Source organism: Leptopilina boulardi, unplaced genomic scaffold (assembly GCF_019393585.1).
Source record: "Leptopilina boulardi isolate dan_hultmark-lab unplaced genomic scaffold, ZJU_Lbou_2.1 LbouV2_266, whole genome shotgun sequence".
NCBI classification, from domain to species: domain Eukaryota; kingdom Metazoa; phylum Arthropoda; class Insecta; order Hymenoptera; family Figitidae; genus Leptopilina; species Leptopilina boulardi.
The window spans coordinates 2203472-2225977 of NW_026137825.1; the positions used below are offsets into that span (position 1 = coordinate 2203472).

Genomic DNA, 22506 nt, shown 5'->3' on the forward strand with positions numbered 1-22506 from the left:
CTTGATCTTTGCGTTTGCGCAGAAAATCAATGATCCATCTTTATATATACAATTATGCATTTATATACCTATATATTTTTTAGAAAATTATGATTCTTCGAAATGTATATTGATAAGATATAACTTATTGCGTTTCATATATAAAATCACAAAAAATTTCATTATTGGAAAATCATTTTCAACATTTAGCAATTTTAATAAGTGAGTATCTTTGTTTTTTTGAAATTCTAAATTTATTTATTTTCATATCGCAAAATATTAAACAAATTTTTTAATAAGAGAACAAAAATTTTACAATTTGAAAGAAATTTAATACAAAAAAAAATTCCATTTACAAATTGAAATAAAATTTTAAAATTTTAAAAATATTTTCTAAATTTCTTATTATTTTCTCTGGAAATTTTGAAAAATATTATATAAAATAATATTTATGCAAAAAACGGAAAAATATAATAAATTAAATAAATTGTAAAATTATTTCTTTTTCTCTATTTAATACTATTGTTATGCTTTTATATATTTTTTTTTTTCTTTTTGCAGAAAAGGAGAAAAATTTTTAAAAAAATGTCTGATATATTTATAAATCAATATGAATGGAAAGCTAGAGCATTAGAATTTCAAACAAATTTGGCAAGTGGTCCACTTGCATCCGCAACATGGGATAGATTTGAAATTAAAACAAGTGAAAAACAAAAATATCTTTATGATAAAATAAAAATTTCATTATTTGGAAATATGGAAAAATTAACGAATGAACAAAATGAATTAATAAATTTAATAAAAGAAAAATGTATTGATAAATCATGTTATTCAAATTCTGTACATTTAGGAATAATATATGTTTCAATATTATTTCAAAATAAATCGGAATTTATATTTCCCATTTTTCGTATACGTTCAAATGAAGATAATGATTTAAAATCAACATTTATCGATCATTTATCACGGGTTTATAATAATTTTCAAGCATATTTAGAAACAAATACATGGGATTTATCATTTATTGTTATACCAGTTAATGGAATTTATAAATTAATTGATGAAAAATGTGATATTCTATTTTCTAATCAATCAGAACGTGGTTTATTAAAAGCAACAGCTGATGATACAGCAAAAGTTGTTGGTATTGGAAGTACAGTTGGAATGATTGCTGGAATGGGATTATCATTATTTCCATTGACAATGCCAGTTGGTATTGCGGTATTATCAACAAGTGGTTCATTTGGTGTAGCAAGTGGAATTTATGGTGCAGGACGTGCAATATCAACACTTCAAGATCGTAAAGAACATGAATTATCAATTAGTTTCACTGATAAAGAAGCACGTGGCTGTTGGATAACAATAGCATCATCATCATTATCATTTATTTCAATGGGTGCACAGGAATTAATTGCACCAAAATTAATTCAAAATGCCCAATTGGGACATAAATGTTCTCTATTATTAACAAGTACATATACAACAATATCAGTTGCATCGCTTAGTTTAAATGCAATTGGTTTTGTTAATTTAATTTATGATGTTGCAATAAAAGATAATGTGACAAATGAAGATATTTTAAATTTAATAACAACAACATTTTTCTTCTTTCATTCGGCAATGAATTTTCAAACTGCAAGTAATGTTATTAAGAAAGCACAAAAAATGGAATTAGCTAAACTTAAAGAGCCATTAACACCAGAACAACAGGAAATATTTGATACTTTACGCGAGGCACATTGGGAAAATGTTGATATTGGAAATGTTGATCAACAAGAAGGTGATCGACGTTATATACGTGAATTAAAAACAATTGACAATATTGAACAATTTTTTCAACAATTCAATTTAACAAGCGATGGACAATTAAAAATAAATGGCGAATTAACAATACATCAACGTGCATTTATACAAATACCCCAACAAGAACGTTTACAAATTTTACAAGAATTGCAAAAATTAAATCAAAATCAAATAACAATTGATGAATTTCGTTTAAAAACAGAAAATACAAGACGAAATTATTCATTAACATTAGATAGAGAACGTTGTCAATTTAAAGATAATATAACAAATGTTTATGGTGAAAATTTTGAATCAATACAAATAAATGGTGAAAATATATTTCAAAATATTAAACCACATGAAATTGATCGTCTTCATCAAGTTACAAAACATTCATTAAATAATGATCATGATTATGTGAAATTGGGTAAAGAATTTTCCAATGAAATGAAAGTGAAAAATATCACTGAATATTGTGCATCATCTGAATATGCAGCGAGACAAGTACAAAAAGAAATATCAAATCGCATTAAAACAAATTCAAATCCCACACGACCACATGGTGTGAAGGCAAAAGATTTTTATAAAACACAAATAATTAATGAAATGCGCGATAATAATTTTCAACAAATTAAAGAATCATTTGTTAATTTAAAAAATCAATGCGATAGTGTTAATCAACGTGTATTAAATACATTTGGTAATTCATATGCCGCGGCAAATCATTATGATAAACATCAAATATTACCATCAGTTAATGATAAAAATGCATTAACACCAGCGCAATATTTTGATATTGCCAGCGATATGGTGTCGCAAATTTATTGTGAAATTGAATGGACACAAGATGGTTCGAGTTTAAAGTGTACATTTAAAAATGATCAATTAATGGCAATTAAATTTGAAAATGTCACACATGGCGAAAGTGTTATTGCAACATTAATGGATACAAAGAAAAATACGCCAATTGCACAAAAATATTGTTATTATCCAAAAAATTCAATTGGTGCTTATTATGTTGATTTTCACGATGTTCCAGGATTTAGCGAATAATTATTCACGAATATTTAAATATATATTATTAAAGGACTGAATTTTGATATTTTATCATCACGAAGAAAATTTTATAACAAAAAAAAAGAAATTTATAAACATTTTATAACTTATACTAGCAAAATTAAAAGCGCGCAAGCGCGCCTAATTGAGTATTTAATTGTTTGTTATAAAGAAATTAAAGATTAATATTATCAATAATAATTTAATTTATAAGAATATTATTACATATTAAATGATGATAATGAAAATTATATATTTACAGGCCTCGGATTATACAACTTTTTCCGACTTTTTTCAAAAATACGACTTTTATCGACTTATTTTAATAAAATGCGACATATTTTTTTTACATTTGAAAAAAATGTAAATAAAATACATTTTTTTTAGTATAAAATGTAGATCTTCTTCAGATCTTCTTCAATTCAATTATTTAACAAATTTTTAACTAAAATGATTCTTCACTAAATTAATTATTTTTAATAATTTTAATTAAATACATCACAAATTCAATTATATCAAAATTATTTTTTCAATTAAAATTTTTATGAAATTTAACAATTGTTTATAATTTTAAAAAAAATATCACAATAAAATTGAATTATTTTTTTGAAAATTTCAATTCAAAATAAACTAAAATTCAATTATTACCCAAAATTTTAATTCAAAATCAATTAAAAATCCAATAATTATTAAAAATTTTCAATTTAAAATTTAATTATTTACCAAGTTTTCTATTTAAAATGAAATAAAATTCAATTATTTTCTAAAATTTCTATTCAAAATTAATTATCCAAATTTTCAATCAAAAATGAACTTAAATTAAATTATTACTTAAAATTTCAAGTAAAATTCAACTATTTCCCAAAATTTTCAATTCAAAATAAACTGAAATTCAATTATTTTCTAAATTTAAAATCAAAATTAAATTTCATTATTCTCAAAAATTTGAATTCAAAATTAATTGAATTTTTAATAATTTGAATTTAAAAGCATCTAAAATTTAATTATTTCTAAAATTTTCCATCGAAATTTTTTTTTTTTGAAATTTAATAATTTCAATTATAACTCTATGACAATTAAATTATTTTTTAAAAATTTGAATTCAAAATAAACTAAAATTCAATTATTACCCGAAATTTTAATTCAAAATCAATTAAAAATCCAATAATTATCAAAAATTTTCAATTTATATTTTAATTATTTACCAAGTTTTCAATTTAAAATCAATTAAAATTCAATTATTTTTAAAATTTTCAATACAAAATTAAACATAAAATTTAATTATTTTCAAAATTTTTTAAAATTCAATTATTTTCCAAATTTTCAATTTCAAATCAAATAAAATTAAATTATTTTCAAAAATTTCAATTCAAAATTAATTAAAATTCAATTGTTTCCCAAAATTTTAGTTCAAAATTAATTAAAATTCAATTACTATACAAATTTCAATTGAAATTCAATTATTTCCAAATTTTCAATTTAAAATCAAATAGAATTCAATTATTATACAAAATTTCAATTAAAATTCAATTATATCCCAAAATTTTAATTCAAAATTAATTAAAATTCAATTATTATACAAATTTCAATTGAAATTCAATTATTTCCAAATTTTCAATTAAAAATCAAATAAAATTCAATTATTATACAAAATTTCAATTAAAATTCAATTATTTTCCAAATTTTCAATTTCAAATCAAATAAAATTCAATTATTTTTTTAAAATTTCAATTCAAAATAAACTAAAATTCAATTATTACCCGAAATTTTAATTCAAAATCAATTAAATATCCAATAATTATCAAAAATTGTCAATTTATATTTTAATTATTTACCAAGTTTTCAATTTAAAATCAATTAAAATTCAATTATTTTTAAAAATTTCAATACAAAATTAAACATAAAATTTAATTATTTTCAAAATTTTTTAAAATTCAATTATTTTCCAAATTTTCAATTTCAAATCAAATAAAATTAAATTATTTTCAAAAATTTCAATTCAAAATCAATTAAAATTCAATTATTTCCCAAAATTTTAATTCAAAATTAATTAAAATTCAATTATTATACAAATTTCAATTGAAAATTCAATTATTTCCAAATTTTCAATTTAAAATCAAATAAAATTCAATTATTATACAAAATTTCAATTGAAATTCAATTATTTTCCAAATTTAAAATCAAATAAAATTTTATTATTCTCAAAAATTTGAATTTAAAATTAATTGAATTTTCAATAATTTGAATTTAAAAGCATCTAAAATTTAATTATTTCTAAAATTTTCAATTGAAATTTTTTTTTTTGAAATTTAATAATTTCAATTATAACTCTAAGGAAATTCAATTATTTTTAACTATTTTAATAATATTCTTTGAAATTTCAACTATCTGAAACCATTTTTCAATTAAAAATGATTTTCAAATTATTGTATTTTGTCCGCATTTTCTAATAAATTTTTAGTGAAATCATCTAAAATTTTAATTAAAAATCACTTAAAGTTTCAATTAATTTCAAAAATCTCAATTTTAAATCTTTGAAAATTCAATTAAATTTAAAAAATGTTTTCCAAAAATTGTTTGATAAATTATTTTTAGTTCTGTAAAATTTAATAATTGTTTGAAAATTTAACAATATCTTTTGAAATTTAATTATTTCTAAAAATTTCAACTTTAACCCTTCGAAAAGGATTATTATTAAAAAAAAAAAAACAATTTTTATTTAAAAATCTGTAAAATATTTTTGTTAAAATAAAAAACAAATCCACTTTTTTTGGAATATAAATCGACTAAAACGACTTTTTGTGTCTTTAAGTTGATTCGAGGCCTTTGTTTTTATAATTAATATTTAATAGGTATTCGTTGGCCCCTGGTACCTTAAAAATTAATTTTTAAAAATTAATTTTTTTCAAATTACTATCTTGTACGAAATTTCCTCGCGCATCTTTTTTCTCATCATAAATTTTTTGTATTTGTATACAATTTTTGAATGAATAAACAACTTTAAAAAAAATTTCGTTGGTAAACGTTGTGTACTTCAGCTTCGTAAATTGAATTTTCGAATTTGGAATTTTAAAGAAACTTATTCCGAAATTTGGAAACACAATTATACAACTTTGGCAAAAATGAGAAAAAAAATTGTCAAAATTTGACACGTTCTAAGATTACTATTCAAAAAAACAGGTGAAATCAGAAAAGGCCAACTTCAAGTTAGGACAGAAGGACAGAATAATAATAATAATAATAATAAATAAATAAATAAATGCCCGAAAGTATTTTGCGGACAAAGTCGGGTGGATATAGACGGACGTTTAGACGTTTTCTGATGTCCGTCTAGCCGGACGTTTAGACACTTTGTTTTTAATAAAGGAAAAACTCGTAAAAATTACCTGTAATGTCTCCTTTCTTCAAAGTGCGTCACAAATATATTTTTTTGAAACTAATAAATACAAATTTTTACTATAAAAACAGCTCTCCATTTTTATATATTAATTGATGTTTTTTTTTTTTTATTTTAATTAATAAATATGTATTAGTTTTTATCATCAAGAAAAAAGGTGAAGAAATAAGTAATAATAATTTCTCCGTTCCTTATCTTTTTCCAACTTTTTAAAAATTTCTTCTTTCTATAATATTAATATATTATATACATTATTATTTATTATTAAATTATAAATTCTTTCTATTTTCCTTTTTTTCTAACTAATTTCTAATTAAAAAAATAAAAAAGACGGTTTGTTTGGAAATCGAAAACTGATAAGCATTGAATAGTAAAATTTTGAATAGAAGGGCAAACTCCATTTTCAGTTTTAAAAAACAAGATGGCGCTACAGGAGCTAGTTTGTAACGAGCGACTATAATCCTCGCTCGAATCATTTCGATGTATCGAATGAGCGATACATCGATGTGATTAATTAAGATTTAAATAATTTAATTGAGGATTAATTATAAAACATCTTAAAACACTTAATATTTTCTCACGATAAATATAATAGAGTCTTTCACATAAAAGAAAATAGCATGACTAATTCTAAAGTATTTCCGTCAACTATTAAGTTTATTCCAATATCGTATTTCTTTTAGCAACACAAAATACTAAAAGAGAAATGTCGTAAATCAGTCCAAGAAAATAAGAGAAAATATATTCTCATATTTTCTCTCATTTTCAAATTTTAAATGTAAACCTAGAACGTCATAAAAACCACTTGAAAAAATGTGATCCTTTCTATAAAAAAAAGGGACACTAAACACATGTTGACCAGACACGGACTTTTATTACCTTCAATAGAAAAGTCGCGTACGGGCTAAACAATGAACGAAAGTTTACAACGGAAATGCTTTGTATAAGAAATGCTTTATTTAATAATAAATAATTAAATAATTATTTATGTACATGTTTCAGTATATTTACACATTTGTATTTAAGCGTTATTAATATTGTTAATTAATTAATAATTGATTATCAGAATATTATAATTTAATATTATTATAATTATATCATAATTAATATTGTTATAATTATATTATAATAATATAATTATGGATTAACCATATAATGTTGTGATGATTAATGTTTATTATATTTTAATAAATAGTATGTTGTATGATGGGAGAGATTGTGTATAATCTCTCTTATGTATGTGTGAACATATAAGTAACACTAAGGAACGATGTGATAAGTGTTAGTGAAGTGATACACGTATAGGAGTAGCGAATACGCTCCATAGTGAAGCATGCGCACAAACTCAAAATGGACCAAAAGCGGAGAGCGACTCCGCTGGACCAAAAACTCTCTAAGTTAGTTCTAATCTTGACTCTGGCTTGAAAGGTTGTTTTCTAAACTCCTTAGTCAGCTTTGTATTTTATCATATTAATAAATTACAGGGTTTTACCTTCGAAGGAAGAACTAATAATTATTCTTCCTTTGAACGGGTTTCCCTTCCGTTGTATCGGAATTTAATAATCTTTCATTTAAACCTTCCCGCTTCCTTCTTAAAGGATTTAACTAAAGAGAATCCAGCCAATCATATTACATTTTTAGAGTTGCGTAATAAAAGGTAACTCGGCTCGTAACATAAATTGGGGGCTCGTTACCGGCCTTTAGTGCGGGAATTTGAATAAATGACAGTTTTATAACGTAAAACTACAAACATTATTTGAAAACAAAAAATTCAAAGTAAAAGTTTTATAACATAAAATTATTAATTCAATTCAATTATTTGAATATTGAATTATTGAATTATTTGAATACTTGAATATTTATTATTCAAAACATGAAATAAACACTTATGTATAAAATTATTAATGTTATTTGAATAAAAACTTTTTATTCAAAGTGAATAATAAACTAAAAGTGGAAAAGAAAATATTATTTTTTTGAGTTCCTGAGTGTATAAACAATTTTTTTTTGAAAATCAAAGTGAAGAATTAATTTGAAGTGTATAAAGAAATATTATTTTCTTCAGTATAAGTTCCTGAATAAATAAATGTTCCTGATTTCCTGGCGAGCAGTATAAGTTCCTGAGATCCTGTGTTCCTGAATGCTGTAACCTGCTGTTCACCTGCTAATAGAGTTGTGTCGTGCGGGAGTGAATCCTCATAGAGGAATAAAGAGTCATTTCCGAATATTTTATATAAATTTTATTTAAATTCAGTGTAGTGAAATATATCATCTACAAAAGGTTAGTTTATATATTAGCTATATGAATGAGTTTTAAATTGTGAAAGATTTTTTCCTTGATGATTGATTTATTTCATTTAAAATTAAATTTAAATATTGTTCTAACATTGAAATTGAGAATGTTTTGAATAAATTAATTGAAATAATTAATTATTTTGAATAATTTTGAAAATTTTTGCTTTATTTTGATAAATTAAAAATGTCTGAAAGTCAACAAGGAAATAATCTTCATCCCCATATGGAAGATATGGAGGAAGAATATTTGAACGATGGAATGAGTGCTGATTTAGAATACAATGATATTGTAAATCATGAAAACCGTCTAAATACATACGATTATCAACAATCTCAAGGATTAATGAATCGCATTAATCCCAATGACCTACTCCAAATAGCTGATATAGTAGGTCAACATTTACAAAACAAAAAAAATGTAAATCCATCGGAATCATCAACGTCAAAATTACACCCTCCATCCTTTGAGGAAGTAAATTCAGAAAGTTCAGGTCATATCCTTACTAATAATATTTCATCCTTGAAAAATTTTGTTGAACTGATACCAGAATTTGATGGTGAAAACATTCCAGTTCAAAAATTTATTCAAGAATGTTCATATTTAATAAAAAATACAAGTTCTCAAATGCAACCTTTTCTTTTAAAATACGTATTAAAGAAAATTAAAGGCAAGGCCGCAGATTTTATCTTACACTCTCAAGTTGATACACTTGAAGAATTACTACTAGAACTAGAAAAATCATTTTCCTTTTTAGATGATTATGGAACGATTTTAGGTGAAATCACCAGTTTGCAACAAGGTGAAAACGAATCGGTAATCGACTACGCGGCAAAAACACGTAAATTATTTTTTAAGCTATCGCAGCTTTCGCGAAAAGATAATTCTAACCCATATGTACAATCACAATTATCAGAAAATGACAAACTAGTAACAAAATATTTTACCCAAGGACTTCTTCCTAATATTGAATTTCGCGTTAACCTACGTCTTCCAAATAATCTTCAAGAATCAATAACAATTGCATTGGAACAAGAAAAATATGTTTCCAATGTACGTAAACGTAGCGCTCCTTTAAACGAAGTAGATAATTCTAAAAGCGAAGCAAAAAAATCAAAAACGGTTAACAATATTGATAAAAATCGTAAAGACAGAAGTTGTTTTACTTGCGGGAAAAATGGACATATTTCGCGAAATTGCCCAAACCGCGCGAAACCAGAATCTTCCGATAATAATCAATCTGATAATGGTAATAAAAATGATAACAAAAAAAATGGTAACGGAAATAATAATAATAAAGGGAAAAAGAATAAAAAATTTAAAAAATGGGGAAATAATAATAACAAAGGGGGACAAAATTCACATGGTAATGGAAACTCATCAAAAAATAATAATTCCAAACCTGAATGCGATTTTTGTAAACAAAAAGGCCACATTACTGACAATTGCTTTGTAAGAATATTAAAAAGTTTAGAATCAAGATCCATCTGCACGATTTCAAAATCTGAAAATTTAAACTCCAACCCTGCTCTTTGCGCGAGCACTGCTCAGAGCAGCCAAATGTAGAATCAATTAAAAAAATTGTGCTCTCTGTCAACAATAATGAAGGTGATTCTTCAAAACCTGTTGTAGAAGTCTCAGATAAAACTATTTTCAATTTTAATGCTAAACTTCTAATTGATACTGGTAGTGAACTAAACTTGATTAAATATTCTAGAGTGTGGAATAAAAAAGGTATTAACAAAAAAGATACATATTTTCTTACCGGTATTGGAAAAGGTACATTAAAAACTATCGGTAGTATCACTCTCAATATTTTCAATAGAAAAAGCAACTTTCATGTTGTACCTGACAATTTTCCATTAAAAACATGCGGAATTTTAGGTGCAGAATTTCTTCGAGAAAATTCCGCTTCCATTAAATTCGATAATGAAGGTCTAACATTGCAACTTCCACCAACAGAAATTTCAGCCCCTTGCAAGATAACTATACCTGCAAGAACTAGAAAACTTGTCTCTTTACCTCTCGATAAATCAAATACTATTTCAGTAGGGTTATTAGAAAGAATAGATGTCGGCAAAGGCGTAATCATAGGTGACAGTTTAGTTACCGCAAAAAATGGTTATGCAAAAGTTTTTGCGATTAATACAACCTTGCACGATATAGAAATTTCATTGCCACCTGTTAAACTTGAAGAGGTAGAAATTGTTGTTCCAAAGAAAAAGTTACTCAAAAAAATATCAAAAAAATCACCTGAGAGATTAAAGAAATTGATGAAACTCTTTAATTTCTCAGGATTAAACGAAGAAGAGAAAAATAGTCTTTTGGCACCCATAAGTAAATTTTCACATCGCTTTTATGTTGAGGGAGATGTTCTAGAAGCCACTGACCTAGTTACCCACAGTATCCAAACGACGGATGACACTCCAATTTTTCAAAAACAATACAGACCGGCTGAAACATTAAATAATGAAATTAATATACAAACAAAAGAATTAAAGAAAAATGAATGCATTGAAGATTCTGACTCACCGTATAATTCACCTGTCTGGATTGTTCCGAAAAAACCAGGTCCCGACGGAAAAAAGAGATGGCGAATGGTAATTGACTTTCGCCGTCTCAATGACATAACTGTAAAAGATTCCTATCCTTTACCTCACATTACATCAATCCTTGACCAACTAGGAGGGGCACAATATTTTTCCACACTTGATCTTGCAATGGGATTTCATCAAATAAAAATGCATCCAGATTCTAAAGCGAAGACGGCTTTTTCTACCCCTTTTGGACATTTTCATTTCAATAGAATGCCCTTTGGGTTAAAGAACGCCCCTTCCACCTTTCAGAGACTCGTTGACAGGGCACTGACAGGGCTACAGAACATCGAACTCTTTGTCTACATGGATGACATTGTCATCTATGCCAAAACTCTTCAAGAACACACTCGTAAATTTACAAATCTCCTCGAGAAACTTGACAAGGCTAAGCTCACCTTACAACCTGAAAAATGTTTATTTTTACGAAAGGAGGTTACTTACCTTGGTCATGTTATTACCCAAGATGGTGTTAAACCAGACCCTAAAAAGGTTGAAGCTGTTAAAAAATTTCCTCGTCCTAAAACTCAAAGAAATATTAAGCAATTTCTGGGACTTGCTGGATATTATCGAAAATTCATAAAGGATTTTTCGACCATTGCTAAACCTTTATCTTATCTTCTCAAAAAAGATGTAAAGTTCAGGTGGACTGAAGCACAGGATGAAGCTTTTAATAAATTGAAAAATACTCTTTGCACTCAACCTCTGCTGCAGTACCCTGATTTTACAAAAGATTTCATAGTGACAACTGATGCTTCTCATTATGGAATTGGCGGAGTACTTAGTCAAAATTTCGATGGAAAAATCCTTCCTGTAGCGTATACCTCGAGAACACTCATTGATGCTGAAATAAATTATTCAACAATAGAAAAGGAACTTTTAGGAATTCTCTTTTCTGTTGAATCTTTTCGACCTTATCTTTTCGGGAGAAGATTCAAACTCCAAACTGATCACAAACCTCTAATATGGTTGCACAACATGAAAAACCCAAATTCAAGGTTACTCCGATGGCGACATCGTTTGAGTGAATACGATCACGGAATAGAGTACATTAAAGGTACTAAAAATACTGGTGCTGATGCGTTGTCGCGGAATCCCTGTGACATGAGTGACGAAATTCTGCAAGGTATCACTAATGACATAACCTTAAATGACGATGTTGATCCACTAGAAATTGATCCTAATCCTCAGAACAAGGTGAATTGTACACCTGTTCATCCTCAAAATTCCTTGGACGAATATGAAAGTGATGACCGAATAGAGGCAGTTTTTCTGAACATTCACTGGGATGGCGGTGATAACGAATCACAAATAATTCGTGAAACCATTTCTGACGAGAATTTCCAGACCACAAGCATGGAGGTTATCGAGGATAACCTAATTAACATAAACAAGTTAATTACTTACGATGAGAATGATGATCTGCGAGATCGTAAGGTGGACTGCAGCCACGAAATTGATATAGAACCGATTGGTTCATGCGCAAATTTCAACCATGCTGGATTTGAGCAAGAGGCGAAAAATCCGTGTAGTGGTGAAATTCTCTATAAAATCAATAAAAATTGCGATAAAATTTTTAACATTTCTGATGAAGAAAATAGTGATCTTGAATTTGGAAATAATTTCAAAGCAAAACGGACAGAAAATCTTCAATATGTCTTAAACGTTAAAAATAAACAAAATTCATTTCAAATTACAAAAAATAAAGTAAATCGCGACAGAACAAAAATTTGCAATACAATTGACACAAATAACACTTCACAAGACGACAGTCACCCTAACCAAAACTTTTCTTGCATAAAAAATTCTAAAGATTATTTGTTTATGAGAGAAGACAATTTAGCAATTTTTATACCTGCCGACAGAAAATTCACTACCGAAACAAACAAACAAGTACTCACTGAAAATAGAATGAAAATTGACGACTTACTTAACGAAGACAATGAAAATATTGAAGTTGGCAATGTTATAGTGTTTAAATATGAAGATCATTGCGTTTTCAATATGATAATTAAACCAACTTTTGACTCTAAACCAACTTATATTGACGTAATTTCCACCTTAAATGCTTTGAAGGTTGCTATGGATCAGTTGGATATTGATTCTGTCAGTGTATCCCGAGTTGGAAACGGTCTAAATCAATTGTCATGGCCGAGTATTGAATCTGAAATAAAAAAGATATTTGGTCAGGATAATTATAGTATCACAATTTGCTATGGTGAAGTTGAAATACCGAATGAAAGCGATATTTCGGAAATAATACGCGAAAATCATTCATCAACTTCAGGCGGCCATAAAGGTGCTACCAAAACCCTCGAACGAATTAGAGAAAATTTCTATTGGCCAAATATGCGTGAATCCATTAGAATTTTCGTAAAAAATTGCGAAACATGTAAATTAAATAAATTCGTTAGAGTAAAAACGCGTCAACCGATGTCGATTACCGATACCCCAACAGAAGCTTTCGAAAAAATTGAAATGGACATAGTTGGTCCATTACCTGAAACAGAAAATGGTAACAAATTTATCTTAACAATTCAAGATAATTTGACAAAATATTCTGTCGCGACGCCCTTGCGCAGAATTGATTCTGTTTCCGTTGCTAACGCCTTCGCAGAAAAATTTATTTCACAGTTTGGTTGTCCTCAAATTGTACACACGGATCAGGGCCGTGATTTTACGAGCAAGTTGATGGAAAATTTCTGCAAAATTTTCAAAATTAAACAACTTCGCTCAACTGCATTCCACCCACAATCACTGGGCTCTCTAGAAAGGAGTCATCATGTTTTAATTCAATATTTAAAAAACTTCTGTAATAAAAACAATTGGGATAAATGGTTACCTTATGCCATGTTTTCCTACAATACTTCAAAACATGAAGGAACAGGTTTCGCTCCACACCAATTAATCTTCGGTAAAAATGCAAGAGTTCCTTCACAATTTGCCAAAAGAAATTTGTCATTAACATACGACTTGTTTTTGAAAACTCTATCGGAAAAAATTGTTGAAACCCAGTCTACTGCTAGGGAAAAACTTCATGCCGCAAAAGAAAAATCTAAACACTACTATGATCTGAAACTTAATTCACAAAATTATGAAGTTAATGATTCCGTTTATTTACAAAGAAACAACAAAACTTCGAAATTAGACACAGATTATGCTGGTCCCTATAAAATAATAAAAGTTTTAGAGGATAACAATGTTGAAATTCAAATTTCACAAAACAAAACAAAAGTTGTTCATACTAACCTTCTTCGACCACAAGTTTTGAAAATTTTCTAAAAACAAATAAATTGTTTTATAAAAATTTATGTAAATTTTGAATTTCATGAAAAATGTATATTTCGTGCAATACATACCTTGTCAAATTATTATTGAAATTAACAAATTGATTGAAATACACTTTTCATACTCTTAAGGGGGAGAGAGAGTGCTGATCAACTATACCTTGATCAGAAAGTTGTTTAACTATTGTATAATTGATTATATTCTTTCCAAAATAACATTTTTGTAATCAATCAATAATTGTTTGACAATCTGTATTGCAAATATATGACACCTTCGATAATGTAAACAACGCTTGTTACAATTGCAGACAAGAAATATAAAACTTTAAGATGGTGATGCAGCGCGAACAATTTAACAATGCCACCTTAAGGCGAAACAAATGTTAAGCACTATCCACATATATACTATATACTCTTTAAAGTGCACAAAACTTAAAATACGACAAATGCAAATAATGTAGGTACATACAAAAAAAAAAATAAATAAATAAATAAATAATAATAAATAAAAAAAAAAACAAAAAAAAAAAACAAAAAAAAAAAACAAAAAAAAAAAAAACAAAAAAAAAAATAATAATAATTTTACAATAATAGTATAAATATTTTATTTTAATTTTCTAGCGAAAATCTCTCTAAGGGGGAAAGTGTAACGAGCGACTATAATCCTCGCTCGAATCATTTCGATGTATCGAATGAGCGATACATCGATGTGATTAATTAAGATTTAAATAATTTAATTGAGGATTAATTATAAAACATCTTAAAACACTTAATATTTTCTCACGATAAATATAATAGAGTCTTTCACATAAAAGAAAATAGCATGACTAATTCTAAAGTATTTCCGTCAACTATTAAGTTTATTCCAATATCGTATTTCTTTTAGCAACACAAAATACTAAAAGAGAAATGTCGTAAATCAGTCCAAGAAAATAAGAGAAAATATATTCTCATATTTTCTCTCATTTTCAAATTTTAAATGTAAACCTAGAACGTCATAAAAACCACTTGAAAAAATGTGATCCTTTCTATAAAAAAAAGGGACACTAAACACATGTTGACCAGACACGGACTTTTATTACCTTCAATAGAAAAGTCGCGTACGGGCTAAACAATGAACGAAAGTTTACAACGGAAATGCTTTGTATAAGAAATGCTTTATTTAATAATAAATAATTAAATAATTATTTATGTACATGTTTCAGTATATTTACACATTTGTATTTAAGCGTTATTAATATTGTTAATTAATTAATAATTGATTATCAGAATATTATAATTTAATATTATTATAATTATATCATAATTAATATTGTTATAATTATATTATAATAATATAATTATGGATTAACCATATAATGTTGTGATGATTAATGTTTATTATATTTTAATAAATAGTATGTTGTATGATGGGAGAGATTGTGTATAATCTCTCTTATGTATGTGTGAACATATAAGTAACACTAAGGAACGATGTGATAAGTGTTAGTGAAGTGATACACGTATAGGAGTAGCGAATACGCTCCATAGTGAAGCATGCGCACAAACTCAAAATGGACCAAAAGCGGAGAGCGACTCCGCTGGACCAAAAACTCTCTAAGTTAGTTCTAATCTTGACTCTGGCTTGAAAGGTTGTTTTCTAAACTCCTTAGTCAGCTTTGTATTTTATCATATTAATAAATTACAGGGTTTTACCTTCGAAGGAAGAACTAATAATTATTCTTCCTTTGAACGGGTTTCCCTTCCGTTGTATCGGAATTTAATAATCTTTCATTTAAACCTTCCCGCTTCCTTCTTAAAGGATTTAACTAAAGAGAATCCAGCCAATCATATTACATTTTTAGAGTTGCGTAATAAAAGGTAACTCGGCTCGTAACAAGTTTAAAATATTGGCACTAATTTTTTGAAATTACGCATATAAATACTATAAATAATAATATTTATTTTATGGTTGTAGTTCTAAATTCACGGAGCTATATAAAGTGTATAAATAAGTATATTGTAAATTATATAATTAATTTTAAAAAATTAAGTTAAAAAATAAATATAAAAAATATTATATATATCCATTTGTGACTTTATTAAAACTTTTTAGCAATAATGAATCAAAATGAAACATCAGTTTATAATACAAAAAAAAATTCTAATTTTTTTATTATTTAAGAAGAATTTTTATATTCATAATTAGTATTATATTAATTAATTATAATATTATTATATATACATATATGTATATTGATATGTGGTTAGAAATTTAAATTTTGCCGCATATTTTTAAAGAGATTAGCAGACGACGCGTTATAAGCAGGTGGAAGTACACACAAGTTGTTTTTTTTTTTTTTTGTTGTTGTTGCTCTAATAATAAAAAAAACCTATTTTTCTTTCATTATTATGAATGAATTTATTTTCTAAATGTCACAATGGATCATTTAATTATTTTAGTAGCGGCTCTGCATTTATTTTATTGTCCATTTACAAAAGTTGAAGAAAGTTTTAATCTTCAAGCAATTCATGATCTTCTTTATCACGGTTCTAACCTAAGTCAGGTAAATTATTGTTTTTTATTTTTTAAATTCTTTTGAAACAAAACAAAAAAATTTTTTTAATGAAAGAAAAGTGTTTTTTTTTTTATTTTACGACATTAAGTGTCAAATGTAATTTATATTAAATTGTCACTAAGATTAATTTTTTCGAAAACAAATAAATAATTACGCAAAACTTCTATATAAATTTAGAAATACGCCACGTATTTATAAACTCTGATCCGGCTTTTCTAAATAAATTAAAAATTATTTCCATTTCCTGAAAATTCCTCGCTTTGTTTATTTTATATTTTTTTTTCTTTTATTTTTTTTTTTAATATTTTATTAATTTTTATTTGCTTTTAATATGCATATTTTTTTTAGTTTTAAATTACAAATTTTTTTTTAGTAAATAAATAAAAATTATCATTCACTATTATTTTGTTACATTAATTTTTATTTTATAATTCTATTTTTAATAATAATTTTGATTATTTAGAAGAAAATTAATCTAAATCTATTTTTTAAGATTATCAGTGTTATAATTTCTTGTTTTGTTTTTTTTTAATAATTTAAAAATTATTGCAAAATGTTTTTATAAATTTAAATATAATAGTTAATTATTTAATAGAAGATTTAGTGAATTTATAAATTTATAATTTATTTAATTTATAAATTTATAATTTATTTAATTTATTATTTAATTTATAAATTTATAATTTGTAAATAATTAATTACTTGATAATAATCAAGAATAGTTAATAATTAATTACATGATAATAATAATAGTTTTTTATCTTGATAATGATTAATTATTACTTCATTAATTAAAAATATATTTTAATTATTTAGTATATAATTTAAAAAAAAAAAAAAATTTTTTCAGTATGATCATCATGAATTTCCCGGAGTTGTACCGAGAACATTTTTAGGACCAATGGCAGTATCAGGTTTAGCTGCACCTGCTGTTGCTGCCGTTAAACATTTTAATGTTAATAAATTTTATTCACAATATATTGGTAAGTTTGATAAAATAGAATTTTAAAAGAAAGGACAAATTTGCCAATTTAAAAAAAAATAAAAAAAATAATTAATAAAAAATAAATAAAAAAATAAATAAATAATAAAAATAATTTTCTAATTTGTAGGAAGAAAAAAAGAATGTAAAAGAAAAATAAAATTTTTTTTTTTTCAGTGAGAGCAGTATTGGGCTTAATGGTGATAGTGACTTTGAGTCTTTATCGTAAAGCTTTACAATCAATTTTTGGTGTTAAATTTGTAAAATGGTTTGTCGCAATTACAGTAACTCAATATCATTTTTTATATTATCTCAGTCGACCATTGCCGAATATTATGGCAATGCCTTTAGGTAAATTTTTTTTATTACACTCAAATATTAATAAATAATTCATTTTTTTTATTATATTATTATATAATAAAAAAAAAATTAACAGTTCCACAAAATTAATAATAATATTTTATAATTAAAATATTATTTATAAAATATATTTTTTTTATAAAATTTCTTTTCTTGTTAGATTAATATCAGATATTCTTTATATAGAAACAATAAAACTATTAAAAATAAAACGAAATTTTCTTTTTTATTTTTTCAGTTCTACTTGCCCTTTATGGATGGTTGAGAAGAAATCATGTAATTTTCATTATGTCTTCAGCGGCTGTTATTATTATTTTTCGCGCTGAATTAGCAATGCTTTTGGGAATGTTTCTTTTATATGATATTGCAAATTCAAAAATTACAATTCACAGGTATTTTTTTTTTTTTTTAAATTTAACTTCTCTTTTTTTACAAAATTAAACGAAATTAATAATTTATTAAATTGACGAACTTTATTTAATTTAGTAAAGAAATGAAATATTTATTTACTTTGTATTTAATAATTATTAATTTAAATATTCTTTGTAGATTATTAAAAATTGGTTTACCATCAGGAATATTTTTTCTCGCATTAACAATAATTGTCGATTCAATTTTTTGGAATCGAATTTTATGGCCAGAAGGAGAAGTTTTCTATTTTAATACAATTTTAAATAAAAGTAGTGAATGGGGCGTATCCTTTTAAAAACATTAAAAATTAGTTTAACACCTTTTTTTTCTAAATGAAAAAATTAATTAATTTATTTATAATTATTTATAATTATAATTAATTTATATTTTTTTTAACTTACGTTTATTATTAACAGAGAAAAAAATAGAAGTTTATTATTATTAATATCCTTAACTGATTAAAAAAAAAAAAAAAAAAAAATAGACGTCTCCATTTTTGTGGTATTTTTATTCGGCTCTTCCACGAGGATTGGCTCTTTCCTATTTATTAATTCCTTTAGGAATTTTATGGGATTCTAGAGTTCGAGCTCTCACTATTCCTGGCCTAACATTTGTTATTTTATTTTCATTTCTTCCTCATAAGGAATTGAGATTTATTATTTATGTATTTCCTCTATTGAATGTTGGCGCCGCCGCTGCTTGTCACCGTATGTAAGTTATTATTTTTTAATTTTTATAGAAAAAAAAACTAAACAAATTTTTTTTTTTATCGTTTTCTGGTGATATAATTTATTTTTGATATAAAAATGAATAATTTTTATTTTTTTTTTTTTTTTTTAATATTTTTCAGTTGGGAAAATCGGGAAAAATCGATTTGGAATGGACTGTTGGCTCTAGCGATTCTTGGACATTTAGTATTAAATGCAACATTCTCAATGTTTCTTTTATGTGTCGCTGGTGCTAATTATCCCGGTGGAATGGCAATTGCTCGTCTTCATAGAATCGAAAAAGAACGAATTGAACCCGTTTACGTTCATATTGACGTTTTTTCCGCACAAACTGGAATTTCTCGATTTACACAAACAAATACCAATTGGATGTAAGTTAAGAAATTAGATTTTCTTTTTAACTATTTAAAATTTACTAAAAAAAACTATTTCAATATTCTTTTTATAAATTAAAAAATTTTATCTAATTTTTTAAATTTATTTTCTCTCTTTCATTTTTCTACAGTTATTCGAAACAAGAAAATTTAACAATTGATAATCCAGAAATGTTACAATTCACTCATATATTAATGGAATCAAAAAGTAAATATTCACCAAATATAAAATCCTATTTAAAAACACACGATATTCTTGATTCTGTTGATGGATTTTCACATATTGCCATCAATTACAATACAATACCGCCAATTCAAATAAATACAAAACCAGCAATTTTTATAATGCGACGAAAATCAAGTATAACATACGATCCATTAAATGCACGAATAAAACGTTCAATTAAATTTGAATTAAATTTCAATAATAATAATAATAATGAAATTCTACGTGAAAAAATATTTTCAAAAAATTCACCAAAAAATATGGAACCAATTTTTCACGATATCGTTGGATCATTACAAGAAATTGGTAAACCAGTGGAAAATAATTTATTTATTGTCGATAATTCAAAAATAATGGAAATTGAAAATAGTAATGAAAATTTTTCTGAAATAAATATTAATGAAATTATTGATGAATCGATGGATAATGAAATAGAGGAAAATGATAGTGAAATTTTTGAAATTACAAAAAGTGACGAATTTAACGTTAATGAAAAAAATTTATTTAATGCCATTGATAATGAAGAAATAAATGAAAAATTTGACGATAAACAAAATAACAAAAAATTTGAAATAAACAATAAATTTAATAAAGAGAATAAAATTAACGAGAGGAAAAATGAATTAATTTCAATGGAAACTAATCAGGAAGATAGAGAAAATAAATATGAAAAAATTAAAGCAATTGTAAAAATGAAAATGGAAAAAATAAATCAACAACAAAAATCAACAAATATTAAAGATGCTGTGAAAAAAATAATTCAAGAAAAAATGGAATTAAAGGCAAAAAAAATGAATCAACAATTATTAAATGAAAAAATACAATTTAATAAAAAAAATGATAAAAAAAATACACAAATTTTAAATGAAAATTATTCATTTAATAAAGAAAAAAATAAATTTGAAGATGAAAAAAATTATTTTACTAAGGATAAAAGTCAATTTAATAATAAAAATCAATTTGAACAAGAAACGAATATTAAAAAATTACCAAACATAAAAGAAAGTATACAAAAAATAATTCAACAATTTAAAGAATTTGAGGAGAATTTTATTGACGACGACGACAATAAAACATCGATGGAAGAGGAAAATTTGGAAAATTTCAATTCTAAAGATTTAAAAAATGCTCACGAGAGCCTCAGGGAAATAATAAATCAATTTAAAGAATTGAGAAGTGAATTATTTATTTCTGTGAAAGATGATAATGATGATGATGATGATGATGAATTTGATGAAATTTTGGAAAATTTCATGACAAGACCAATTTCTGTGACACTAATGCATTTTAATGAAGCGTTAAAAAATTTAGTACAACGACGACAAAAAATTAAAGTATCAACAAATAATATCGAAGAATTATTTGAAAGCGATAGAATAAATTTTAAAAATTCAAGAAAAACATTTAAAAACAATAATTTTTCAAAGGCAAAAAGTATTGTTAGAAATAATGAAATTGTTCATGAACATAAAGATGAGACGGAAATTTGGAGAAATAGAAAATTGTAAGTTTTGTATTTTTTACTTTTTTTTTTTAGGTGAAAAATACACTTTTTACACTGAGAAAATAATTTAAAAAATTTTTTAAATTTTTTTTTGATTAAATTTTTTTTTGTAACCAATGAATTTTTTAATTTTAAATAGAAATTACATTTTTTTAAATGTTAAATAAATTTTTTAAACATTTTTTTTTTTTTTGCAAAAAATCTAAAATGCATTTTTTTTTTATGTAAAAAGTGGTAAACTACATTTTCTTTTCAGTAAATTTTTATTCGAAGCCTTTGAATATGTTATTACAGGATGTCTATAAAAAAAATTTTCAGTTTTAATTAAGAAAAAAAATAATTAATTTAATAAAATTTTTATCTCGCGCTTTTAAAATAATTTCTCTTTAATTGAAATTCCCGCTGAAAAAAATTTTTTTGTTTTCTTTATTTAACTATTTATAATGGCGGGAATATTCATTTCGCTTTTTTTAAAAAAAAAAAGCCAGTGTATACAATATTTAAAAAAAAAATTCTTTTCATCCTGTATTATAACATTTTTTTGTAAATAGGACATATTCTGTGATACAAATATTTATCACTTTTAACATGAGAATATAAATAGTTTATTACAGTAAAGTTTTTTTTTTCTTATTGCATAAATTGTCGCATGCGAGGTGCCTTAAAAAAAAATTATTCTTCCTTTTTTTTCAATTAAAATCGATAAATGTCTATATAAATCGATAATTATCGATTTTAATCGAAAATTATCGATTTTAATCGAAAATTATTGATTTAAATCGAAAAATAGTTTTAAATCGATATTTATCGTTTCAAATTATATTTGTAGTCAATTAATATCGATATATTAAGATTAAGATGTTTTGTATATATATATATATACAATAAATGTATAAAAATATATTCTATAAATATAATAAAAAAAATACACACGACTGAAAGTAAAAATAATTTCGAGTTATTTTAAATTAA

At 24.8% G+C, this 22506-nt stretch overlaps 2 protein-coding genes across 2 annotated transcripts; both read left to right on the forward strand.

The window, feature by feature from the left end:
- The first annotated feature begins 39 nt into the window (after positions 1-39).
- LOC127281168 (uncharacterized) lies at positions 40-3334 on the forward strand. The gene is made up of 2 exons (XM_051304735.1): positions 40-201; positions 541-3334. The coding sequence occupies exon 2, from the start codon at positions 565-567 to the stop codon at positions 2815-2817; it is 2253 nt and encodes a 750-aa protein (XP_051160692.1). The 5' UTR covers positions 40-201; positions 541-564; the 3' UTR covers positions 2818-3334.
- A 13354-nt stretch (positions 3335-16688) lies between these two features.
- LOC127281177 (probable Dol-P-Man:Man(7)GlcNAc(2)-PP-Dol alpha-1,6-mannosyltransferase) lies at positions 16689-22370 on the forward strand. The gene is made up of 8 exons (XM_051304761.1): positions 16689-16937; positions 17800-17932; positions 18109-18282; positions 18530-18683; positions 18841-18985; positions 19187-19413; positions 19553-19801; positions 19936-22370. The coding sequence occupies exons 1-8, from the start codon at positions 16812-16814 to the stop codon at positions 21536-21538; spliced, it is 2811 nt and encodes a 936-aa protein (XP_051160718.1). The 5' UTR covers positions 16689-16811; the 3' UTR covers positions 21539-22370.
- Positions 22371-22506: the final 136 nt, after the last annotated feature.

Bases quoted from the DNA above. Each gene is read 5' to 3' on its own strand.
- LOC127281168 (XM_051304735.1), top strand. From the start codon at position 565: ATGTCTGATATATTTATAAATCAATATGAATGGAAAGCTAGAGCATTA.
- LOC127281177 (XM_051304761.1), top strand. From the start codon at position 16,812: ATGGATCATTTAATTATTTTAGTAGCGGCTCTGCATTTATTTTATTGT. The intron at 18,986-19,186 runs GTATCCTTTTAA...AAAAAAAAATAG, and splicing joins ATAAAAGTAGTGAATGGGGC to ACGTCTCCATTTTTGTGGTA. The intron at 19,414-19,552 runs GTAAGTTATTAT...AATATTTTTCAG, and splicing joins GCCGCTGCTTGTCACCGTAT to TTGGGAAAATCGGGAAAAAT.